The 26588-nt window shown below is 46.0% G+C and overlaps 1 protein-coding gene across 7 annotated transcripts; it reads right to left on the bottom strand.

The window, feature by feature from the left end:
• Positions 1-11068: 11068 nt before the first annotated feature.
• Positions 11069-25385, bottom strand: LOC136552387 (ATP-dependent DNA helicase SRS2-like protein At4g25120). Of its 7 annotated transcripts, none has more exons than XM_066543940.1 (31): positions 24880-25385; positions 24476-24649; positions 23937-24107; positions 23516-23755; positions 22897-22938; positions 22645-22808; positions 21945-22131; positions 21007-21063; positions 20817-20922; positions 20603-20736; positions 20437-20511; positions 20218-20343; positions 20004-20132; positions 19820-19903; positions 19262-19375; positions 19075-19175; positions 18490-18556; positions 18121-18171; positions 17041-17118; positions 16686-16889; positions 16551-16589; positions 13737-13808; positions 13581-13667; positions 13454-13510; positions 12842-13005; positions 12465-12558; positions 12229-12279; positions 11950-12012; positions 11789-11848; positions 11623-11685; positions 11069-11328 (listed from the first exon to the last, which is right to left on the bottom strand). In XM_066543940.1, the coding sequence occupies exons 1-31, from the start codon at positions 25294-25296 to the stop codon at positions 11239-11241; spliced, it is 3561 nt and encodes a 1186-aa protein (XP_066400037.1). In that variant the 5' UTR covers positions 25297-25385; the 3' UTR covers positions 11069-11238. The 7 variants fall into 7 exon arrangements, with proteins under 7 accessions (XP_066400037.1, XP_066400033.1, XP_066400034.1 ...); XM_066543936.1 differs by having other exon boundaries at positions 11793-11848; XM_066543937.1 differs by having other exon boundaries at positions 13581-13808.
• Between the last annotated feature and the right edge of the window lie 1203 nt (positions 25386-26588).

The following is a 26588-nucleotide window of genomic DNA, read 5'->3' as shown; positions in this document are numbered from 1 at the left end:
CAAGATAATGATCACACAAGCCACGAGCTATCCACTAGAGTACCTTTTGGCTCTTCATCGGGGAAAGGTCAAGAACCCCTAACAATCACCACGATCGGAGCCAGAGACAATCACCACCCTCTGCTTGACGATCCTCGCTTCTCCAAGCCGTCTAGGTGGCGGCAACCACCAAGAGTAACATGCGAATCCCACAGCGAAACACGAACACCAAGTGCCTCTAGATGCAAACACTCAAGCAATGCACTTGGATTCTCTCCCAATCTCACAAAGATGATGAATCAATGATGGAGATTCAGTGGGAGGGCTTTGGCTAAGCTCACAAGGTTGCTATGTCAATGAAAATGGCCAAACATATGAGCTTCAACCGGCTATGGGGCTTAAATAGAAGCCCCCATGAAATAGAGTTGTTGTACCCCTTCACTAGGCACAACGCGGGGTGACCGGACGCCCTGGTCCGATCGACCGGACGCTGGCCCTCAGTGTCCGGTCACGTGATATACTGCCACATGTCTCCTGCTTCAAATACTATTCGTTAGATTTCAACAGTCATCTATTGATCGGATGCAGCACATAAACTGACCGGACACTCAGCCACCAGCGTCCGGTCGTTTCCAGTAAGGTTTCAGAAACGATTTTCTTTGATCGAACGCGTTCCGGTCATGCTTGACCAGGACACTGCTAGCGTCCGGTCACACAGTGACTTTTCTCTACACTGCCCGACAACAGGACCGGACCCTGGACCTCAGCCTCCGGTCAGTCCAAGACCCAGCGTCCGGTCGTTTGACCGACGCTAGCGTCTTTGCTGCCACACTTGACCGGACACGCCTGGTCCCTTTGAGACCAGCATCCGGTCACATAGTGACCAGCAAGACTAACTCCTTTTCACCTCTAACTTCTTCACCCTTGCTCAAATGTGCCAACCACCAAGTGTATCACCTTGTGCACATGTGTTAGTATATTTTCACAAACATTTTCAAGGGTGTTAGCATTCCACTAGATCCTAAATGCATATGCAACGAGTTAGAGCATCTAGTGGCACTTTGATAACTGCATTTCGATACGAGTGTCACCCCTCTTAATAGTACAGGCTATCAAACCTAAATGTGATCACACTATCTAAGTGTCTTGATCACCAAAACAAAATAGCTCCTACAATTTATACCTTTGCCTTGAGCTTTTTGTTTTTCTCTTTCTTCTTTCCAAGTCCAAGCACTTGATCATCATCATGGCATAATCTTCATTTGCTTCACCACTTGGAATGTGCTACCTATCTCATGATCACTTGATAAACTAGGTTAGCACTTAGGGTTTCATCAATTCACCAAAACCAAACTAGACCTTTCAATCTTCCCCTTTTTGATAATTGATGGCAACCCTTATACAAAGATATGAATTAAAATTCAATTGAATCCATGTTGCTTGTCCAAGCATATTTACCATGTGTAAAAGAATATGGACAAGTTTCATGAACCCCAAACGATAGCAATTGCTCCCCCTACATATGTGCTAGGAGTTTGGATTGTAGCTTGCACATATGCTTAGATAGGAAATATAGGAGACAATGTCTACCAAATGATGCTAAGGTATAAAAGATGGACCTTTAAAGCGTGATACCAATCGGAGTGCACCATTATACCATCCTTAGCACCATGGTTAGCTTTATACCACTTGGAAACATACTTTGAAAAGATACCACTTGTAAAAACTTACTTGGAAATGAAAATTATCTAGTGATTTCATTTCATCATTCAATCTTACAACTAGCATACATCACACAAGCATGGATATTAAAATTTAAAACTTATGCCATGCAAGCAAACATATGAAATGCACATTCAAATGCACCATACAAGTTCATGAGCTTGCTCTCCCCTACTTGTGTGTTCAAAATTTTAATTGATCCTCTTTCCTTTGTCATATCTCTCCCCCTATGTCAAAATCTCCCCCTTTGTTGTCTTTTCACCATCTTAGTACACTTCTTTCTCCTCATGTACTAATATCTTTGTTATTTCTCCCCCTATTACTTATATCTTTGTTTCTCTCCCCCTTTGTCATCAATGGCCTACAAAGACTTAAATTATAGATAGGTTGAGATTTATCAATGTCAATCAATAGGGGTGAGGATTATTTTCCCAAATTTGGTCCAATCTAGATCATTTGCCAAAAATATTTAACTTGGTTTGATCCAAGGACAAGCTTCTTCACACCTCCAAATAAGGGTTATCTTGTACCATGTAGAGTTAAACACTTAGAGCTCATTTTCTAGATTAAACACTAGGTTTACAAGCCCACAAACATGTCATATGTTACCACTAGATCAAGTCAAGCATAGAAGCAATAGTGATACCATATAAACATCAAATTCATTTGATTTTCATGCATAAGCCTAATAAAATGGAGGGATGACTAGATGCACTAAATATGTCCTTAGTAAGGATGTATGTCATGCCAATCAACTTTTACCTTGGATTGCTCGAAGGAGAGACATGTCATATAAGTGGGGGGGTGCATCAACACATATTTGAGAAATCCAATATGTTCAACTCATTCCTTAGCTTGCAAAACCTTTTCTCATCCAATGGCTTGGTGAATATATCGGCAAGTTGATCTTCGGTGCCTATACTCTCAATACAAATGTTCCCTTTTTGTTGGTGATCTCTTATAAAGTGGTGGTGGACATCAATGTGCTTTGTTCTTGCATGTTGAACTGGATTGTTGGTCAACTTGATTGCACTCTCATTGTCACATAGCAATGGCACTTTCTTGAACTTGATTCCAAAATCACTACTTGGAATATGCTACCTATCTCATGATCACTTGATAAACTAGGTTAGCACTTAGGGTTTTATCAATTTACCAAAACCAAACTAGATCTTTCAATGTTGCCAATCTCATCGTCGCTTCCGGGCACTGCTATCTCGGCGACCTTCGCTTGGATCTCTTCCCAGACCATTCCTCCGCGATGGCTAGCCGTGTCGCCGCCGGCGACCGTGGGCGGGAGGACCCCTCTTTTGAACTTTCAAACGGGCTGATGGTGTTTGGGCAGGGGTGGGCCTGGTGTGTCCCCCTACCTCTCTCCTAACCGGCCCACCTCTTCCTCTTCTCTCGCTGGGCCATCCTCCCCCTGCTCGGCCCACGACTCGCCTTTGAGCTCTTAGGATCGGCCCACCTCGGGTGCCTCTCCCTAGGAGGACATGGTCAGCGCAGACCCTGCCCTCTCCCTTATTGGCTGGTCCGCCTCGGATTCGGCTAGCACTGTTGCCACGCCGCTGCACGTCGTCCCTCCCTCTCACACCTTACCTCCGCCCTCGCTGGGGATTGTTCATCACGTCTTCGTCCTCGACGACACCCCTTGGTGTGGCGCTCTCTCAACCACCCCCGGGGCTGATTCGCCCCCCCCCATAGGCTCTGCCCCTTGATGGCGCCCAATCCCGCTCCCTGCCGCTCCGTAATGGCAAAGGTACGCCTCCCCCCTTTTATATTCCGACAGCTCGATGCCGGAGTACCTCCCAGCCTACTCCCACTGGTGCCATACCTCAATGGCATGGCGAGGGTGCTCCCCCCTAGTACCTGGCTGCCCTAATTTCCCCTTCCCCCTGTGCTATTTATACCCTAGCCGGCCACTGTCGTTGTCGCAGCCAGTCGCTCCCGCCCAGTAGCCACTAGTGCTTCCGCTGCCTCTCCACTGACCACCTGGTCACCAAGTGTCGCGACCCGGTGAAGTGTCGCATTTGCCTACGCACCGGCCACCGTAGCTTCAACTACGCCATGGCTAGCTCCCACTTCCTGCACTAGGGCCGCACCACCGGCGGGTCCTCTCCCACCTGCCGCCCTGCTGCTCCTGCCTTGACGGCTAGCTGGACCGGCCAGGGTCGTGGTGCCTGGCAGTCACCCCTGGTGGACCGCCGCACTCGGGGCCAGGCCCTCTCTCCCCCTGCCACGCGGTCTCGCTCTCGCTCCCCGCATGCGGAGCAACACGACCGCACCCGTTCGCTGGTGGTCTGCTTCCTCGACGACTCACGCTCTGGACAGAACATTCCCCGTCCCGCCACGAGACATGAGCCCACCCCTTTCCACTTCGGTGGCGGTGGGTCCCCCCTCCGGGCTGCCGGCTCCTCCTCCTTCATCAACGGCTACGCCGAGGTCCGCATGCCCTTCGTCGACATGGAGCCCAGTCGCTGCTACGCCTTCGCCTATGTCGAGCCGGCCCGCGCTGACCCGAACCTCTTCATCGCCAGGCCCTGGAGCGTTTTGGCGGGGACCCCCCATTCACCTTGGCGGCCTCCTCCCGTGGCTCCATGCTCGTTGCGTTCTGGCACCCGTACTTCAGGGAGGCCACGATCCGCCGCTCCCCCATCAGGATGGGCGACACCATGCTCGTGCTGGAGCGTCACGAGGACACGGACTTCCGCTACACCTGCCGCTACCGCCTGCTTGTTGAGGTGGTTACCTTCGACTTCCCGCTGGAGCATTGATCCAGCGAGCATATCACCCTCGCGTTTCGCACCATCAGGAACGTCTGCTGCGTCGACCCCGACTGCCTCTGTGGCACCGACTTCACCGTCCGCGTCCTTCTCCTGGTGGATGACCTGGAGGACGTCCCGGATCGCCTCCTCCTCCACAACTTTGGTTCTGGTCTCGCCGCTGTCGTGCGCCTCCGGGTGATCGACTTCTAGGCTCACCCGGAAGGCAACCCCACCCCCCACCGCGCATGTCTTCCGCGGCTCCGGCAACGACGACGGCCCGGATGGCCCCAATGATAATCCACCGCAGGGGCCTGGCTTCTCTCCCCGATCCATCTTCGCCTCTCGCTTCAGCTCCGGCGGGTCCTCGGTTGCTACGCGACGCCTGTTTGGTGCCTCGGGCAGCAGCCGTCAGCACGCCACCGGCTGCCTCGGCCCTGTGTTGTAACCCTCCATCCCTCTGTGGACCGCTTTCACCTCTGCCCTGAAGGCGCTGACTTGCAGGCTCCCCTCGACGGCCTCCTCCCCGCCGTGGGGCATCGTCATCCTGGACCTGCCTACCCCGGTGCGCCCTCCCACCCCTCCCCCGGCGTAGATGCCTCCTCTCATCCTAGAGAGCGAGGAGGACGCCCCTGCCTGTGGCCTGCACTCCTACATCCCCTCCCTGGAGGAGCTCATTGCAGAGAAGGAGCACGAGGTCAGCATCAGGCGTCGCCGCGCTCGCCGCCAGCGCGCTGCGGACAACGCCTCCAAGCTCCGCCGGAGCATCCGTCTGGCCGCGAAGGAGAACCCCTTCTACGAGGATGCCACCTCCATGGCCTCTCGTGTCCAGGCCGCAAAGCTGGACCTCTCCAAGGCTTCTTCCGCCTCGGTGTCTGCACTGGAGGCGTCCGGCATCCTGCAGCGCCCCCCGCCGGCGCGCATCCCCTCGTCTCGCCTACGTCGCCTTGCTCGTGTCTGCGGCATTGACCTCCCAGTCGATGCCGGCACTGGTGTCCCCGCTGGTGTGTCATGTCTCCTCGGAGACATTGGCAGCTTCTCTGTCACCGTAATCGCAGCTGCCTCTCGCCCTTATGGCCTCTTCTTTACTTTTTTTTTTTTTTTGAGCCTAGCCTCTTCTTTACTTTTATGTTGCTGTGTCCGAGCTTCGGGGTGGCTCGTGTGTCTTGTTCACCTCACTATCTACTATTCTTCCTAGTGTGTGCGTGTTGCTGTCAGGGTTCGGAGGAGACCCTTGTAACGTGTATCCTACCTTAATTGTGCCGTCAATGGAGTCATGTTCGTGCTACCCTTGGTGCTCCTCTTGTTTACTGATGCATAAAACCTTCTCCCTGTTGTCTTGAAATATCCGTGGCCTTGGCCAAAGTGAGAAATGTGATGACGTTCTCTCTGAACTGATCAATGCAGCGCCCTCCATTGCCGGCCTGCAAGAAACCAAGCTCTCCTCCCCCCACTGCTGCCAAGCTCCGCTCCTTCCTTCATGTTGCGCGCGACGCCGTCGGGCCTCCGGTGGAATCCTCCTCGCCTAGGACGCCTCCATGTTCGGCCTTTGCCACTCCTCCCAAACCTTACACTCTGTCTCGGTCACCCTCTCCATTCTGGCTGACGGGGGCCAGTTCACTTGCACGGCTGTGTATGCGCCAACCGAGCACTCCGAAAAGCAAGGCTTCCTCGAGGAAATCTCCCTTCTAGCCCCTGCATATTCTCATCCCTGGATCATCTTCGACGACTTCAATCTGGTGAGGTTCCCTGATGACAAGAACAATGAGGCTTTCCATGCCACTGAGGCTGCCTGGTTCAACTCCACTATACACGACTTTGCCCTGCTTGAGATCCCGTTGCTCGGGCGGCAGTTCACTTGGTCCAACCGCCGGGACAATCCCACCTTGGTCCGCCTGGACAGAGACACAGAGTCCTTTGTGAATGACGCCTAGGACTCCTTGTTCCCTAACACCACTCTCACTGCTCGTACTCAGACAACTTCTGATCATGTCCCGCTCCAGGCCTCTCAACCAGACTCCCCAAGTCACCCTGCTTCCGTTTTGAGAACTTTTGGGTTCGTCAACCTGAGTTCGCTGCCGCGGTGAACACCGCCTGGGCGCGATTGGGCCCCCATCTTCCCTTGTGCAGGTGTATCAAAGAGTGCCACCGTGAATGTAGGGCCTGGGCTAAGCGCCTCAAGTCCCCCGACATCCGCGAGATGGACCTCCTCCGCACTCTCGTCGACGCCCTTGATCATGCTAGAAGAATGCAGGCCACTGTGTACTGAGGAACACAATCTCCGTTCCTGTGCTTCTGCCTCCCTCCAAGACTCTCAGGGATAGGCTAAGCTACTGGCGTCAGCGCTTCTCTATCCGTATGGCTTTCGATTGGGACGAGAACACCCGCTTCTTTCACGCATCTGCTTCCGAGCGTCGCCGCAAGAACCATATTCAGGAACTGCACGACAGCGACGCCATCCATGTTAGAAATTTAGGTATTTTCATTGTCAATTTAATCTAGCAGGTTCGTGACGGCATATATGTGCATGTGTATATCTCTAACGAACGTTACAAGCATACAGAGATGACATACAGATGAATATAATAAAAGCACAAAGTATAGTAATCACAGAGATTAGAATATACCCAGCGGAGGGTCCCATGCCGAGGGCATCGGAGGTTTCATTCGCACTAGTCGATATACTGCGTTGCTCGAAGTCGCGGACCATAGTCGATGCAGGACGATGTTCGCAGTGCAGTCCCACGAACAGATCACCAGGAAGAAGACGTCTTGCTGTTCCGCAGTCAATCACCAGGAAGAAGACGAGTTCCGAGAGCGATCATCACAAGGAAGAAGGCGTACGTAGACAGGCAGTCGCGGATCGCTCCCAAAAACCTAATCGCCGCACACCCCATGCAAGGTTCTCAGACGGGCGAGGGTTCCGGAGGCATCTGCTCTCCTGCTACTCCGTGCGCGCAGAGGTACGAGACGGGAGAAGCCAGAAGGCTGCTGAGATGTGGTTTCTCTCGGGAGCGGTTGCGGAAGACGGAGATCTAGAGTGACAGAGGACTACTAATATATGGCTGCGACGGGAAGGAAAAAATGCATCAGAGAATCCCAGAAGACGGAGAAGCGAAAGCGGAAAGGACGGTAACTGACACATAATCACGGGAGTTACTTCCTTTGATGGTGGAGGCGGACTGATTGTGTCAGTTACCGTCCTTTTCGCTTCCGCTTCTTCGTCTCCTGGGATTCTCCGCTGCCTTTCTCCCTTCCCGTCGCAGCCATATATTAGTAGTCCTCCGTCAGTCCAGATCTCCGTCTTCCGCAACTGCTCCCGAGAGAAACCACATCTCAGTAGCCTTCTGGCTTCCCAGTCCCGTACCTCTGTGCGCATGGAGTAGCGGGAGAGCAGGTGCCTTCGGAACCCTCGCCCGCTTGAGAACCTTGCACGGGGTGTGCGGCGATTAGGTTTTTGGGGAGCGATCCGCGACTGCTCGTCTACGTACGTCTTCTTCCTGGTGACGATCGCTCTCGGAACCCATCTTCCCGGTGATTGACCGCAGAACAGCAAGGCGTCTTCTTCCTAGTGATCCGTTCATAGAACTGCACTGCGAACATCGTTCTGCATCGACTGTGGTCCGTGACTTCGAGCAACACACTATGTCGACTAGTGCGAATGGAGCCTCCGATGCCCTCGGCATGGGACCCTCCGCTGGGTACACTCTAATCTCTGTGATTACTGTACTTTGAGCTTTTACTGTTTTCATCTGTACGTCATCTCTGCATGCTGTAGCGTTCGTTAGAGATGTACACATACACATATATGCCGTCACGAACCTGCTAATGTTATATTTCTGGATTAAATTGACAATAAAAATGCCTAAATTTCTAACACTATTAAACCATACAACACTTAATATTACGTACCATAAAATTTTATTTAATTTATTAAATATTATATGGGCCAAGCCCATATTATATCCAACCATCCATACCTCTCACACCAGCCTCTCGTCTCCTCCTTCGACGAGTACTTGGCCGGCTGGAAGGCAAAGCTCCTTAGCTCGGGTGGGCGTGTTATCTTGGTGAACTTAGTCCTTGGCGGCCTGTCTATTAAAGATGGCAACGGGGCCCCGATACCCGATACCCGACGGGTATTTGATCCATTAGGGGACGGGATGAGATCATATCTTTATCCGCGGACATCTAAATGGGCAAGAATCCATCCCCGACGGGTATAGCGGGTACGGGAACGTTCCCTGTTTACCCATCCCCGTTACCCGTTGGGGAACCCGACTATTTGAGCTGTCATGCGACTATTAGGCCCAAAGAAACTCAACATAGGTATTTTGGCCTAAATCTGAACAATCATATATATAGTTTGTGTGTTCTAGGAACCCTAGTTTAATTTTTTCTCACCATCTCCGCCAGCAGCACAAGCACGTCTGCCTCACGAGCGCTCGTGCCCCTCGCTTCCTCAGTTCGGTCTCTCTGCCACCTTTGCTCGTCCTCCTCGCAACCTTGTTCCTTCTCCTCGGCATCTCCGAGACTCCGACACTTATACCCGGGTGAAGAAGAAACGTCTCCGATTGCAAAGCTGCGTTCTCAAGTATCCTTCTTTATCGAGTATGCAGTACCCGCTGGGTATCTGTTACCCGACCGATACCCGACGGGTATGGAGATGGGTAAGAATCTATACCCGAGACAGTTAACGGGGACGGGGATAGGATGAATTCCCCGTAGCGGGGAAGAGAACGTTCCGACGATACCCGACGGGTACATCCCCGTTGTCATCCCTACATGCTTGCCCTCCTCCTTCCCAAGACGGTGCGTGAGAAGATCGACAGTCGGTGGCGTGCCTTCATTAGACTGGGAGTGACAAGTGTAACGGCTCTCAATGCTTGATTGCTTGGGAGCATGTCTGCCACGCCAAGGAGGCCGATGGGCTGGGGGTCAAAAACTTAGAAGATCAAAACCACTGCCTCCTAATGAAATTCATTCATAAGCTTCTGGGGCATAACATCATCCCTTGGAAGACTTGGTTCCAACACCACTTCCCTCCCGATATTGGTGACGGCGAACCCACCTCTTTCTAGGGACGCATCCGTTAGCAACCACACTATATTGGTTCACTGGTAACTTGATTGAGAGTAATAGGATACAGAACCTCAAGAGGAAGGAAGGTCATAGTTCAGCAAGCAATCGGGAATGGAGGATTGGACTGGAGGAAGAGTACTCTAGACCTAGAGAGAGAGACCAGAGGAGGAAGATGAACAGTACATTTGTCTTCTGAATATTTCTTAGATGTCCCTCCTGGTTCTCTCTGCCTCCTCTTGTACTGACTCTAGACATACAAGCAGGCCCAGTGTGGTCATGGCCCATGTCCCTCTATCAGTAGCAGGCGGCCCGTATAGCTGACAGCATCATCCACGAGCAACTCCCTCATTTCATGCTGGTGATGGCTGCAGCACCTCCTTCTGGCTCGACTGCTGGCTCGGCTCGCAACCCCTGGCAGGTACCTTCCCGGCTCTCTTCACCCACAGCTACAGACCCCTTGCCAGCGTCCGTGACACCCTATCCATCGGTCTGGGCGCTTCCCTTCAGCCCCGTCTTGTCCACCTCTCCCCGGACCGGAGGTGCCTTAACACTGCTACTCCCCCCCCCCCCCCCCCCCCCCCCCGTGGAGCGTATGAGGTCCTTCACGCTGGCGATACCATCCTAGCGGGCCTTTCCCTCATTTGGGCATCTCGGCTGCCGGGCAAACTCAGGTTCTTTGGGTAGCTTGTTCACTTCGATAGGATGAACTCGCGGGGCAACCTCTATGAAAAGCACATGAAGCCGCTGGAAGAGTCCTACTACCCCGCTTGCCCGGGTACCATAGAGACCGGCGATCATATATTTGCTTCTTGCCCCAGGGCGCGAAGGATTTGGCAAAGCCTGCGAGTGTCGGTCCCTTACGGTCTACAGCGCCAACCTTGGCGCATTGGCCTAGAACTGCTTCTCCCCGCCAAGGTGAGAATGGATGTCATGCTCATCTCCCTCTGGAACATTTGGAAAACCCGTAATGTTATGATCTTCGACAATAAGGACCTCCCGACCACCGCTGTTTTCCGCGGCATCAAGGATCTTGATCGCTGGGGCTGCCGATTCAAGAGAGAGAGAGCTTTGGTTGACACCTGGAAAATGTACATCCAGGACTGTATTGCACTCCTGTAACACTCTCCCCTCGCAAAATCCACTGTATCACCCCGCGATGCCAGGGTTGGATGCTTGTAAAGTTGAGCTGTGTTCACGGCTCCTTCATTCAATAAAAGTAAGTGGAGCGATGCTCCCCAGAATTGATCGGAAAAAAAAGCTTGATATGTATCAGTTTTTTTATTGAATTTGTTTAACAATAATGGGTCACGTGTTGGGTCTAGAACTTTATATGTGTGTTATTTTTTTCATTTGCTTAAATAACAGTTTATAGTGTAATGGTTTTTATTTCATGAATAATAAACATAATGGAGTCCATATAATTTGGAATGAATGGAGTACATGGTTAGCCAGTACCACTGCCAAGGCCCGAGGGAAGCAAACACTTTTGGTGTCACAGCAATACAGCAAGTACTACAGGAATATGGCTAAGAACAGAAAATAGATATGATCGGAGCTGTCATACAACCCTGATGTATCCAGTGCACAACGCTACAATAGAGTGGGCACTACTACAATCATAGTATGGACAGCATGTACATAAACATATAAGGTGTATGGCTTTATGGTTCTAGCACGAATTCCATCGACCAAGTCAGAGCGATTTGTACTTTTCGATAAGATTTGATGCGTGCAAGCGAGAAGTCGGAGTGATGGTGCACCCCAGGTTTCGAAGGTACGATATCTGGAGGACAAACAGGGACGAATTCTGTTTAGTATTCTGATACAGAGCAACATGGGCTTCAAAAACAACAAGCAGAATCATAAAGAGCACAGATGCACAGCAATGCAATTCCGACAAACTAACATGCTGATGCACCACGCGGGTTCGAAGCAGCCTCTCCGCAGATTTGTGGGGGGAAGGCTTGCTTCGGTTTTTCTCTTTCCCAGACCCCACTCATGTGGAAGCCTCCGGCACTGGGTCTGCCCTTAACATGCTGATGCAACGAGATGAACAAGGAGTTCTGAGATAGCTGACCTGCTTGGCTGTGGGTTCTGACGAACCCATAGAGTTCTCAATCCTCTGCTTTTGGAAATGTTCCTGAAATAAAACCACAAAAAGGTCACAAAAGGGTCCACCGAAGGACAGATAAATAGCTCCATTTTCTATAGTGCAAGATATTTGTAATGGCCCAAGATCTCACCTGCCTTTCTCTCGTCAAATGGCTCCGCTTCTCTATTGGAATCTGTTCCCACTTGATAACCTGAAGTTCACATTACTGAATTATTATTTTATTTAGTAAGGAAAACTAACAAGATTGTCAGGTGTGATACCGAGGAATATAACAACAATAATTAAACTCACATATTGTGCGTAGCCCAATGCTTCATCACCGCTTAGGAACGACTTCAGCTTTCGCAAGACATCCTGGATAAGAAACTTGCCATCAGTTTTTTTCCAGGTTAAGCTCTCGAATACAAGAGAACTTTTGTCATTGTTCCTTCGCCCATTCAAAGTACAGATGATGACAAATAACATTGCCAGCGAGATAACAACAAACAACCATGAAGAACAGGTATAAACTGATAGGAGAATCAATAAGTCCGGTGATGCTTTGATATGGGAAAGAGGAAAAGGGGTCACCTTGCGCTTGTATCCTTTACCACGTAGGCGTTCATCAATCACAAAACTGATCTGAAAATTCAAGCATACATCTAACATGAAATAGGCATAGAAGGGCACTGGCAATCCCAAAGCTTTAGTGGTAAATGTCACAAACGTGTGGTCACTGCGATAGTGGAAGGCATCAGAGTATCCTAGCCTGGTGGTATCCAGATTCCAGAGTGTTCAGTGTTCACGTACTGTGAAGAATTCAGTACCTTTTCAAGTAATCTCTTTGGATTTTGAAATGCCTGCTTCTTGCCCCAATGATGAAATATATGTGAGACTACCGATCTATCATCAATGTCGAACCTATAAAATGAATAAGGAACCAAGTTAAGCGAGGGGGGAAAATGTAAACCAAATAACATAGCAAAGCAAAGCTTTGCATGAATATGATGAATCTATTCTTCAACAATAACAACAAAGCCTTTAAGTCCCAAACAAGTTGGGGTAGGCTATGATGAATCTGTTCTTCAGAAACTGAAATGATTATGCAAAGGAGAAATAATGTTTTTTCACCACTAGAAAACTCCAAATATCCACAAGAAGCAAAATTAAAAATGAAACATCAGATCATACAAAGATGATTTACTTTCTCAAGAATTCATTAGCAAGGCATCCTTGAGCCAGTTCTGGATAAGGTGAAGCTTCGTTCTGTCCCATAACTGGCTTTCCGATTGATATATTCCCTTCAGAGTCATCAAAAGGAATATCACCTGAAGACCGTTCAGGCATTTTTCTCAGAGTCTCTTCGCCCTACAAGTTAACAAAAAACAAAACAATTGTGAAGAAGAATTATGTACATACAAGATATTACATAAGAGTATGCCTGCTGATGAAAGAATAAGCAAATTGGCTCATATTGGGAAATCTTAATGGTAGGGAATAGAGGCAACTTGAACTCAGAAGTCTAGGGACACAAAGGCCAAGCCAACCCATTGACTCATCCTAGTTGTTTTGGCTATGTATCATATCATATGTCCAAATGAGCTATCAATTAGGTGGAAGTTGAGTGGAGTGGGTTTTAGGTTAACCCACTTGTATTCTTACCTTACCATCGGAAAAATAGTTTTCAGTTCACAAAGTAGTTCAAGACTGAGGTTTCTTCTTCCAAACAATACCGTGGGGATGGTCTTTCTCCCACCGGCTGAGTTTTTAGGTAAGGATTAGATTTAGTAAAACTAGATCCAATGGTATTGCTCACCTGCACCTCAAGAAGGTGAACTGGAATTTCTCTGAGGAAACGTGAAGGTTGCAGAAGCTGTATAAGCAAGGTCAGTTCAAAAAAATGATATTGCTTAAAGTTAAGCATGGTACAGTAAATAGCCTGCCTGACGGTTAGAGTCAACTGTAACATGCAAGATGTACAGCTTTTTCCGAGCTCGTGTCATTGCAACATAGAGTAACCTCCTCTCCTCCTGTAATGAGCAAGTCCTAGAATATATATTGAGAACATAGATAAGTAAAAATATAATTTTGAGACAAACCTCCAGTGTGCTTCCAGCTTCTTTCACAGTACCATTGTACTCATGCAACAAAGGAATTTCCGAATCATTTGCCTATGTGAAGAAGCAATGGTTGACATAAAAACAAAAAGTATGTTTTCATAAATTAATATATGCAATATATCAATATGCATGAAACATATATTTATTAATAAGAACAAAGTTCGGCTAGGCGGCGACTACTCGGCGACTACGCGCGCCTAGTCGCTGGGCGAAGCCCGTCGCCGCGACTAGGGGCATAGTCGCGCATCGCGGCGCTAGGCGGAGCGGAGGGAGGCCAAAGGGGCCTGGAGCTGGACTGTTGGAGGGCAGGGGCCGCCGGCGCCGGGCTCGAGCCAGCTGGAGCTGGAGCCTGGAGGGCAGGGACGGCCGGCGTGGCGCTCTGCGGTGGTGTGGCCCGCACCCTGCGCCTGCGGGATGCCGGGGCCAAGATGGGATGGGCGCCTGGGCAGCGGCGCGGCGGGAGGGCTTGGTGCGCCGCGGAATGGCGTGCGGCGCAGCGCTGTCTGGCTAGGTGGCGCCGACAGGCGGCTGGCAGGCTCCTCGCCTCCTCCCGTGCGGCGGCGCGGGTGCGGCTGCGGGCGCGCGCTCGTGCGAGGGACGGAGGGAGGCGGATAGGAGCAGAGGCGGAGGGTTAGGTTTGTTGTTGCCTGTGCCTTCATTATTGGGCTGAAATTACATGGGGTATGTGGAGTTGATGGCCCAACGACTAGGGCCTGGGCCCTAGAGGCCTGGGCTGCAGATCCGCCCCTGGTGTTGTGCACTTATATTACTGTCCTATCCACTTGTATTGTAATTACCAGCTGCTGATATGGTGTGCTCATGGATGGGAGGCTGCTGAAATCATCCAGATAAGTCACAACTTAGTGTTTTTTTTGAACAGCTAGCTATCTATTGACTAATTTACCAACTACTAGTTATATACATAATATACATAATATATATATATATATATATATATATATATATATATATATATATATATAATTTGTGGCTATATTGCCAAAACGCCTAGGAGCGCCTAGGACCGAGTACTCCCGACTAGGTGCTAGGCAATGGGTTAGCGCCTAGATTCCGCCTAGCGTCTAGCTGAACTTTGAATACGAATTTCAAGTTTCAAAGAAGACAAGCCTTCAAGAAAGCCACTCTGCCTAATGAGTCCTATTCCTATCCGGTCCACGTTCATTATTCTTCATAGGCACTGTGCTGGGTCTATAGGTTGTTGTTTTTACTTTTTTTTCTTCTTTCTTTAATCCAGTCTCTCAATAGGACTTCCCATAACCCGAAAAGGTTGGTTCTTCCCCTACAACCCCTACTCCTCCAAGGCAGTACACTTCATTGGCAAATCCGAGTGTCTTGATCCAAGCTGAGACCCACCTACACAAATTGATCCATCAACGGCTTTTTTCTATAGTGGCAAGGAGTTTCCAACTCTTCGATATGCGCTAGCTAAGGTAATCCCTACTACATTTCTGGACGGAAGGAGTAGAACCTAATCACTACTAGACCACGTAGGTGGCCGCTTCACCTTCTTAATCAGCAATTAGGTGCCAGACGCCACCACCATTGTTTTTGAGGCGTCGCCTAGTCGTCGCCTAGGCGACAAGGCATGGTCGAGGGCCTGGGCGTCGGGGTCGCCACGACCTCAGCGTGTATGGCGTCCGCCTCATAGGATTAGGCGTCGCCTAGGCGCGAATGGCGTCGGGCGGACGCCTACCACCGCGCCGCGGACGCCGGATGCTGGTCGTAGGGTAAGGGCGCCAAAAAGAGCGCGGCCGCGCGGGGAATCGACCGCACGCCCGCGGGAAACGGAAGAGACGCGGGAAATCGACCGCGCGTGCGCCTCTTCGCGTGGGAAATCGACCGCGCGAGTCATTGACCGCGAGTGCGGGCGAGGGGAGAGGAAGAAAGAAGGCAGCGGACGGACCTCGACCTCCGCTGGGCTGCTACTCTGCTCGTGTCCACCAGCCGGCCGCTACTCTGCTTTTCCAAATCTCGTACGACGGGAAATTCGTGAGCGCGAAGCCAGCGGCCTCGTCCCACGGCGCCTCGCTGAAGTCCAGCTGCTGCATCTCCGGCACCGTCGACGATTCGGGGGAGGCGGACGGCGACGGGGACGGGCACGAGGACTCAGCTGCGGACTCGTGGCAGGACGAGGACGCGTCGTCGGAGGACGGCGAAGAGGAGCAGTTGCTGGTAGGGGTGGACGACGACGTGGCAGCAGCTGCAGTGGCGGAGGCGGGCTTCTTGGCGCCCTTCTTCTTGGATGCGGCGATGTTCTGGCAGAGCGTCTGGAGCTTGGCGTCGACGGAGGCGTGGAGCGGGCCACGGGAGGCAGCTGCAGTGGCAGAGGCGGGCTTCTTGGACACCCACTCTTCTGTCTGCTCTGCTCTGCTCTGCTTGAGTGCTTGTACTGCTGCTCTATACTCTCTGCTTTGCCTCCTCAAGCTCTGCTCTGAATCTGAATCTGAATATGCTATGCTAGGCTCTGCTCTGCTCTGTCTGCTCTGAATATGCTATACTCTCTGCTCTGCCTCCTCAAACATAAGGCTCTTGCTTTCTTTTATGTAGCATCCAGCAGGCACTAGTATATAAAATTCTAGCTTACAACGCCTTACAATATGCGTATGGCGTCGCCTAGGCGTCCGCCACAAACGCCTAGGCGTTGTGAAGGGGGTCGGGCGCCGCGCCTCGCCGCGGCGCCTCAAAAACAATGGCCACCACACTGTCTGCCTAACACTACATAAATAGGGAGTATTTGTATATGCAAGCTCGTCCTGAAGAGTGAAGAAATACCTGCACAATAAACACGACATCCCACTCCAAACCTTTTGACTACAAATTGAAAAGGAATTATCAGCATGTTTCCTAGTGTCAAAGGATTACTAATTGGCATAGCCAACAATATTAATTGAATTCAAGAGAACAGACCTGATGAATAGTTGTTAATGTGATAGAATTCTTATTTTCCTCCTTTCGGGATCGAAAATTTTCAGTTTCCCTCAAAGATATATAATCAATGAAAGCTTGAAGTGTAGAAGCACAACCTTTCTCGTCGGTCTTGCTTCTCTCCATTGAACTAGAAAAATGTGTTGACAAGAAGTCAGACACATCATCCATTAAAAACTGAAGGACCTGCACTAATCCAACGAAAATTGATATAACCTCTTGTATATGCTACATCCAGAATTATTCGAAATAATTTTCCTCTGAGCACAACATCCAAACTAAGTTTTTGTGGAGGATAAATGTATAAAATAAGTGCATCAATGGGGTTTGAACTTACCGATCTGATATCGCTATCTTCATTTAATAATTTGCCATTATCAACATCAACAACTGCACGCTTCTCAAGGAGATATTTCTGCAAACGAAATGCAACAAACACTTTAACAAGGGTTGAATAAAAAATAAGTGCAAATATTTAACAAAGATTAGCAGCGGTTAGCTAAAAGTTCCTCAAGGTTTGGTATGACAAGAAGACAACCAACAATTGGCATCTCCAGATACTCTGGCTGCACAATACTGCAAAACAATGTTTCTGGCGATATTTTAATATCTCCAACACCGAGCCATGGCATAGGAGGAACTGAACATCTTTGTTGTAAAGGAGTGGGTACTTGAACCCATGGCCTTAATTACCATGACTAGTGTAAGCAAGTATTGAAGGGAAAATTAGTAGATCGATTATGGGCTGTTGAGGACAAAGGGCATATATCAGCATGGATGACCTAGGAGTGGTTTATAGAAGTATGACCACCGTTGGATATCCTTACCTATCAATGCAATTGATCAATCTACAGGAGGTGCAGGCCAGGTGCGACACAACATCCTTCAGTCCAAAGGGCCAGCTGAGCAAAGTATATATAGGTCTATTGCATATCTTTATACTTTTGCAGCATAAATGATTTACACTAGGCACCTAGCATAATCTGATCATAAAACTAGATTCAAACCATGCATGGGTCAACAATAATGTCAGTGACTGAGGACCGGGATGAGAACTTGGGACAAGTTTAGAAAGCTAAATGTGAGAACTTGGGACAAGTTTAGAAAGCTAAATGTGCAATTTGAATGTACTGGGACCTGGATGAGAACTTGGGACAAGTTTAGGGAGCTGAATGTGCAATTTGAAAGTACCGAGACCTAGATGAGAACTCGAGACAAGTTTGAGGACCGCCAGTGAAATTTACTCTATAATAAGTTATAACAAGTTAACAACATGAAGTAATGACACAACTGCACATACAAATTACTGTTAAAACAAAGGAACAACTTTGGTTTAAGTCATTTATTTCTATCCGTGCAATTCACTAAAGTTGAAGTTTATTGAAAACAATTGCAACAAGTTAAGACTTAAGTGTACCTGAGGTAGCATGTCTCCCGCAGAGGAAATGATGACTGAAACTGATTGTTCCTGGGATAGACAGCAGCAAAGAAAAAAATTATAGCTCTTCAAGAACTAAGCACAAGATAATATAAAGTATACACTTTTAAAATAATACTATAACCATGTTTTGAGGAAATAAAGTAATAGTAGAACCTCTGCTGAATTCCTCAAAATTTGTGGGTAAATTACCTATGTATACTTTCCATAGATGTTTATTTTCTTTATGAATCATTTTTTTCTTTTACTTAATATGCACTGATGTACTAACACTGAAGATACACAATACATAGCTGTACACTGCAAAATACACAGTACAAAATTGCCAGTTGAACAAATGTTCCATACCCTTTCAACAAGTTTTGATAGGCTATCCAAGGTCGATAAAACCTTACGTCCTTGAGTAATCTGGGCCCTAGTGTCAACAAATGAGAAAATCATAATAAAGTCATACTATGCTTGACACTTAAGCGTGGAAATAACATAAAGAACAATAACTCAAAGAAAAAAGGTGTCAAGACTAAGATTAAAATGGGATTTGTTTAATGGTTCTTAAGTTGGAGGTGGTTGTACAGCTCAAGACACACAGAACATGCATATAATACACGATAATAATCTCCACATAACAATGAGAATATGCAAACATGATTCAGATTTTCATTAACAGGTTTAATTCCAAAGAAAGCTTAACTTCTTTAAGGGAAAAAAACAAATGTAATAGCTTCTTCCCCAAACTGTATGCAAGATGTGAAAGTTTGGTACTTCTAATGCATGCATCTCAGGCTTGCTGTCAAGCAGCCAACAACCATTTGTCACTCAAGCAGCAGAGAGAAGAATAAAAAGTGCCGATAACGATCATCAGATATAAAACATGATTGTCAATGAACTTTATGATGTTAGATAACAGTAAGTAAACAATGAAAAGAGAACAACCTTTTGAAGGTACCAGAGACCTTAGCGCTGAAGATGTCACTAGCAGCAGATATAAAACTACACTTTCTAGCCAGTGAAATCTTTTCAACATGATCTATAATCTGATGGTTAGAAAGCACAGAGATAATCAAAATTACGTAAATTTAGCATAAATAGGGTATAAAAACTTAATCAGGTAAAGTTGAACCTTCTTCTTTTCTTCTTTGTCACTAGGTAAAAGGGCCTTGAAGGCTTGACGCCACGGGCCATCATCACAACCAGGTAATGTGGTCCGAAGTATTGCCATGATAGTTTTGATCACCTAGAATGATTGCAAGGTAAAGCACTTACATTGTGACAAAAATGATAGCATGCAAAGGGTTATTACAAGTATTGTTGCTTCCCTACCCAAAACATAGGATTTGCTAAAGATAAAAAGTGTCAAGCTCAGGTGGTTGAATTCTGGAACAATAGGCCATAAATCAACCCCGTCAATACAAGTATATAGATATAATAAATAGGTATTTATCATCACGAACTAGAATAACATATGAACATGTAAAACATTCCAGTGGGTTTTTTTTCCATTCCTTCCAAGATAAAGAACAGTTCCTAATTTGGAAAGCACAAGAAATTTCCAAGCTTCAAATGTTACTGGCAGTCTGGAACAAAGGACTATAAAATTGATAGCTATGAAAGGAAGGCAGAAAATCATGAGAAATTTTTACTCTGCAACGAATGTTGGAAGAATACTAAATTCAACTACCTTTTTCCTGTAGAAAGCCACACCATGAACATTAAAGGGAATTTTCCTGTTGCGGAAGGAGACTTGGAAAGGTTTGCCAGTTACCTGTGCAGGAGAAAGTTAGGTCGCAAGCATAAAGACATATTTTTTGAAAGCATAAAGAAATATCGTTCAAAATTAAAATAGACTACATAAATTTTTCAACCTGTCTTCGATATAGGACAGCAATGTTGCCAAAGTTGCACCCCTCAGCGGTACTAGACGTAGTTTCAATGATTTTGTCAATAACAAATGCACATTGTGAATCTTCACTGTGGCACTCCTTGACAGTGATCTATGCAAAGTTAAGTATTAGATATGTAACTGAAAGGATATGGGAACAAATGGCAACGATCCATCAGTGCAATCTACAAGAATACCTTACAACCAGAAGGGTTATCGGTCTCTACAAGCTTACGATGATGCCGCTTACTGTTGTTCTGAATTAGAGCAGTTGCTGCTTCAACAATTGCACGTGTGGAGCGGTAATTCTTGCTCAACCTGATCTGCAGTCATTGGCATAACAAGCTACTTAACAGAACAATACAGGACTAAAACAATTTGAAAGTTCCATGCAGACAACAGCACAACGCAGTTACCTCTTTGTGATCTGGAAAATCTCTACGAAATGAATCGAAGCCAGATACATCAGCACCATTGAAACTGAAGATGGACTAACATAACATAAGAGAAGACAAAGCTTAGGGAAAACAAATAAGAAACCAAAGGTTTTAGGATGATAATATGTATATCAAATTTGTGTACCTGATCTTCATCACCGACAATAGTTATATGATTGTGGGAAGCTAGAATCTTCAGAAGACAATACTGCATAGCACTGGTATCCTGAAACTCATCAACTACAATTGCCCGCCACATATCCTGACACTCTTTGTATACTGTACAGGCAAGGAACACACCCTTTTAATCAGCAAGTAATCAAAGTCTAATGATGTGCTGAGATTAGAACTGAAACTACCTTCAGGAAAGTTCGTGAGAAGGGTTATGGATGAGTTAATAAAATCATGGTAATCAAGAGCATTACAAGATCTTAATATTTCATTGTAATGCCAAAGAACAGAAGCCTAGACAAAAAAGAATGCAGGCTGTTAATTTGGTCGTTAAAATGAAGCACATAAAAATGAATGACACAAAGTAGGGCAGCTTACTCCTGTCAAATCACCCTTCTTTTCATAGTCCTCTGGAGTTCTACCTGAAGCTTTTGCCTTTAAAGAAAGACGGAAAGGTTTGATCAAAACAAAATGCAACTACCATAAAATCAACATGGAAACAAATCAGCCCATGTTGTGGATACAAAACATTTTTTTACTGAAAAGCTCTAGACACTGCTTCCACACAGCCCACATTAATAGGTTTGATCCACAAGGTTTAGTGTGATAGGCATTCTAACAGTAAGCCCAACAGCATAAACCAATATGACAGACAATGAAATAGTACAAACTATGAAACTCCTAGCCATGACTACAATTCTATCACTGGAAGCTAAATATGATCCACATAGGATGTCATCCTAGCTACAACTTTCGAGCTAGGGTCAACTAGTATTAATGCAACTTGTGACATAAAAGAAGAGCTTTCAGATCTACTCCCAAGATGTTTGTGCATAGTTTTAGACATAGTTCAGAGATATCTTCCAGTTTAAATTTGTCTACCAATTCTATTGCAAATAATTTTGCAACTTCACCTTATATCTTAATTAGAACTCAATCACTTATGTACTTTATATTGGGATCTTGGATTACTTATTTTTCTGAGAAACTTGGAGTAATCCATTCTACATTTGGCTTTATATGCCTCCAGATTCCAGAAGACCATGACAATATCTTGGATCCACGGTAAAGCTGTTCCTTTAATATTTTGTGATATGCATTTGTGGCAGGAAGGTTGGACCAGTGAGAATTGGCAGATACAGTCTATAAAAAAACATATAGACCAGTTTAGGCAGATACAACCTTGCTGTGCAATTTCAGAAAAATAACAGTAACGAAATGTGAGTGTGACTGCCTGGAATCCTTGTAAAACTCCTATGGATCAGCGCAAAGAGGTCACTGAAAACAAATATTTCTTCATCAAAAGTAGAAGGCACCTGTGTAATAAATTTCTGCCACTTTTTGGCTTTGTCTTTGAAAGAATTTTTTATGTCCCCATCATACTGTTTAGTTGTATCTCCAACACCATTATTTTTGTCCTTTTCCAATAGACGCTCTGCCTCAATAACCGCCCTTCGTTGTTGTCCATGTCCATAGATTATGAACTCAGATGTGCAGCCTAGCCTTCAAATGATTATAAAGAGGAAATAAAAAAATTATTAAATAAATGTCTACATATCCAAGCCTTCAAGTATCTGCAACAGTGAGTACACTTGATAAACTGTAAGAAACAGCAAGGTATTAAAAAGAGAGCACAAAGATGAAACAAGACGGTAACATAGTGTGATATACTGAGTTATGATTGTATATATTTTGGCTTTGCTAGATATCGAATTGCAGTTATATATTATAAGTAATTTGATAAAGCTTAAAAGTGATCATGATCATTTATGCATCTAGGACTATTAATTGCTTGTTGTCACAGCTGAAAATAATCTAAGTAAATATTGATAACATGAATTTACATTGAACATGATTTTTTGCGCAGGCTCTTCATCCTATAACTTTCATATTTTCTTCATAGCTTAAAAGTGTTGTGTGATTTTGTTAATATACGGCAACTCAGTTGTGGAGCAGAAGCATACAGAAATCCACTGCACCTAAGTATAATTGATCAACAGGAAAAAAAAAACATACTTTTCAGCATGTGTTCTGCAAAGCTGCAAGCAGAATGAGTGAAATGTGCTTATTGCAATCTCCTTGGCAACTGCCTTTCCCACCACTGTTCCTATCCGTTCTCTCATTTCCGAGGCAGCAGCTGTGGTGAATGTCATAGCAAGAATGTTTGATGGTGGAATTCCCTAGTCATTAGGAGATGAGTGACTCTGTGAGCTTCAAATATTATTAGATACCACTTATATGGTGATTATACCAAACATAAAACCATACCTCTTTGAGAAGTGTGAGCACCCTACCAACCATTGTGGAAGTCTTGGGATCATGCCAGTTACAGGGGGTAGTCAGTATATTCAAAAGCATGGTAGTCCCAAGACAATAGAACAATAAAGCTCAGATTAAACTTAAATGGCACGTTTTGTAAAATCTAAAACCATAATGCCTGTAAAATCACCCACAGATATACAAGAGATGCAACCATTTTGGGCACATCAAAAGAAAGTTTCATTTTCATATCATCATAAAAAATAATATTAAAAAATTCTTAAACGAAAAAAGAGAGACAGAGACAGACAACAAAACATGGTGTTCAGTTCTTCTGCAGCCTTCTTATTATTTGGAACAATAAAGCCCTTGCAATGTACTTTATTTTTAGTACAATTGGTCACGGTGAATCGCATCATTTGGGTTCCATAACATTTGGAGTCAGTATTTATTTGTAGCAACCACAAGAACAAAAGGTATGGATTTTTTAGATGTTCACATATTATTATTCTTGATATGTTAGAATGATTTCCACAGATATTTCAATCCAAGGCTTCATCAGAGTGAAACAACAAAATCAGGTTGACCACGGTTGACCTTGTGACGATAAAAGGACTAGTATGTATACCTTTCCACTTCCTGGACCAGCAACAATCATTAGTGGAACAGCCACATCATTACATGCAGCCTCCTTCTGCCTATCATTCAAGGAGTGCAAATATTCATAGTACTTCTTTGGAGCACACGCTTCATCTTCCTCCTTTTCTAGTTCCATATCTTGCTGCTCCTCCTGGCCCTTAGCAGCAGAGATATCAGCATGCCCCTCGTGGATGGAGGCATCAACCTCCCCAAAGAGTGCATCGACAAGCTAAATATGTCCCAAGAGAAAAGGAATCAAATGGACTCTGTTAGAAACTTCATCCCAGACCAAAATCATTCAGTGCAAATTTCCATTTTGTACTGATCCTTATTTCTAGATACAGGAAACTAGAACTGCCCAACATCCTACAACTATTCGGCATTCCATTGTCTGAAGAAAAAAGCTATACCTCTCCATCCCCCTTTGCAATGGAAATTACTGGGGAAACTGAAGGATCACCGCACAATGCTACCAATCCATCTTTCTCCTCCATCCCCTTGAGCCCCTCCTGATACTTGGCATGAGCTTTGGTGTTGTGCTCCTCACTAACGGCATTGATCTTCCAGAATGCATCTTCAAACTAAATTCATCTCAAAAGAAATTCAACAGAGATTAAACACAATAAATTTCTCTTACAAATCAGGCACATCAACACAGTAGAATTTCAAGTTTTCAAGAAACAATGAATCCCAAATTGTCCATGTTCATTTCCTATCTTCGCCACACGCAATAAACATGAATTTGCTATGTTTCACAGACATTTCCTAACACCTTTTTCAGTTCAAGAAAAAACAGAGAGAAGTTACTCTGAAGCACTCTCCTAACTTTAGGATTCTCCCCCAATCTATAACAATCCCATGCACCATACTCCATACAAGAACTTCCCAATTTCCTCCTCTGATTCATGGAATCAGAAACCAGCATCATGAACACAAAATATTCACATACCTCCACAACATCCGCTGTGATGGAAATAGCAGGGGGGAGTGAAGCATCACTGCAGGACAGCACCAAGCTCTCCTCCTCCTCTTCTTCCTTCGTCCCCTCCTGGCTCTTGGCAGCAGACTGGGCATCACACTCCTCACAGATGGCGCTCACCTCCTCCCAGAAAGCATCGTCAAGCTAATTTCCGTCCAAATAAGAGAGCAACAATGTGAGTTCCTTTTTCAAAAATTGACACTAACAGGCACCCCCACCTCAAAGCGAAAAAATTGCAAACCCCACAATAACGTCCTACATGCCTTGGCTCTCCATATTTCCTTAGAATCTGAATATCCAGCATTTGTAAATGAAATACACCCGCAGGATTCCTAGCCCCATTTCCAGGCACTTCAATGAAACAAGAACCGTACCGTTGCTATCTCTGTTCCAGCGGCGTCAATGATACCCGCTGCCGCCACGAGCGGCGCTTCGCCCGTCCCCTTATGCTCCTCTGCTGGCTTCTTCTCCTTCTCCTCCTTCTTGGCCGTGGACCGCGCGTGCTCCTCGCAGATGGCGTCCACCTCCCGCAAGAATGCCTCGTTCATGTCGTCTTCGTCGTCGTGAAGAAGGAACCCGCAGGACCTGGAAGCCTTCGGGAGGGGCGTTGTATACCCGTACCCGCCCCGCTGCTCCAGCGCGTTGCCAGTGATGTCGACGAGCGGCCGGCGCGGCGGTGGGCATGGGGATGGGGATTGCAGCAGGCGCTTGCAGGGGAGGAGATGGGAGGGGTTGGAGGCGCCGCTCAGGTAGGGCGGGAGAGGTGAGGCATTCTCCTTCCAGCGCGACATGGCCGCCCGCCGCCGCCCGCCGTCGGCGAGGGTTTGGTTGCTGTGGCGGATGGGCGGGCACGCGGCGTTTTCGCCCTTTTGAAAGTGGATTCACATGGACTGGGTTGGAAAGTCAGGAGATTTTTCTGCGTTCATATAAAAAATTTGCTCTCCACTCAAAAAAATATAAAAAATTTGCTCCAGCGTATATTTATCAAATTTTGTATTCAGTCCTAAAACAATTGGTGGCCAAATTATTAATATATGCAATTAACATTGTTCGTGACACTTGGGTACAGATTACCTCACTCCTTGAAAAAAAATGAATTGAGAAGTAACAGTGGTGGTTCTTTCAGATGCTGCGTCACTAGGGATCTTCTCTTTGTATTCATCGATCACCTCCTTGTACTATTGCTCTTCCTCAGGATCACGCTCAACAATGCTCGTATCTATGTTTATGAATTATGATCGGTATACATGAGAGAAATGCATAAAAGATGGCAATTCATATGCTAGGTACACGATGAGAAATACAAGAAACCCTGTTAATACGACATTAGTCAGTCAGGATATATATTTCTCCTATAAAGTATGTGAACTAAGTGTTTTTAGGAAAATGGAGGCTTCCTTATTTGTAGTAAAATGCTATTTTTAACATTTAGTATAAGCTAAATTTTAGAGAAAATTATTATTAGTTAACACTATATTTGAATATAAAAAATTACCGCCAAATTATTTTCAAGAAAAAACTATTTTGCAAGTTTCGTGAGTTTTGGACAAGTTATGCCCTTATATGAATAAAAACAAAAACAATCATTTTTATATTATTCAAGCACACAAAAAAATATTTTTTGTGTTTTGATTCATAACAAATCCAAATATATATATTTTTTATCTTTATACATTAAGTTATTGTTGGTTATTGGTACCCTGGTACCCTTGTCTTAATGAAAAACAATGAAATAGGTCAGGTTGTACCGATCAAGCTACACAAGAGACCTAAAAAGGACATGATATATTATCTACTTGTGGACAAGATATAGCAAGATAGATCATAACCCAGGACTATACAAGGAGGAGTAGGGAGCCTCTAATCGGTCATCCGAAGATCATAACAATGTATCCTGCATAGAGCGAGTTCTTGTTGAACAATAATGCATTTTCATATTTATTTTAATCCATAAAAATAACGCAATAAAAAGGAGAGTGAAGTCATGAATAACAAGACAGAAACACTTCATGACAAATGTTAACATGATGATAAGACAAATTATAGAGCCGAAATATATGTGAAACATTGTTTTACATAGCTG

The sequence above is a fragment of the Miscanthus floridulus genome, chromosome 4 (assembly GCF_019320115.1).
Source record: "Miscanthus floridulus cultivar M001 chromosome 4, ASM1932011v1, whole genome shotgun sequence".
Taxonomy (NCBI): domain Eukaryota; kingdom Viridiplantae; phylum Streptophyta; class Magnoliopsida; order Poales; family Poaceae; genus Miscanthus; species Miscanthus floridulus.
The sequence above is the reverse complement of the archived record's forward strand: the minus strand, read 5'-3'. Positions and strand labels throughout refer to the sequence as shown.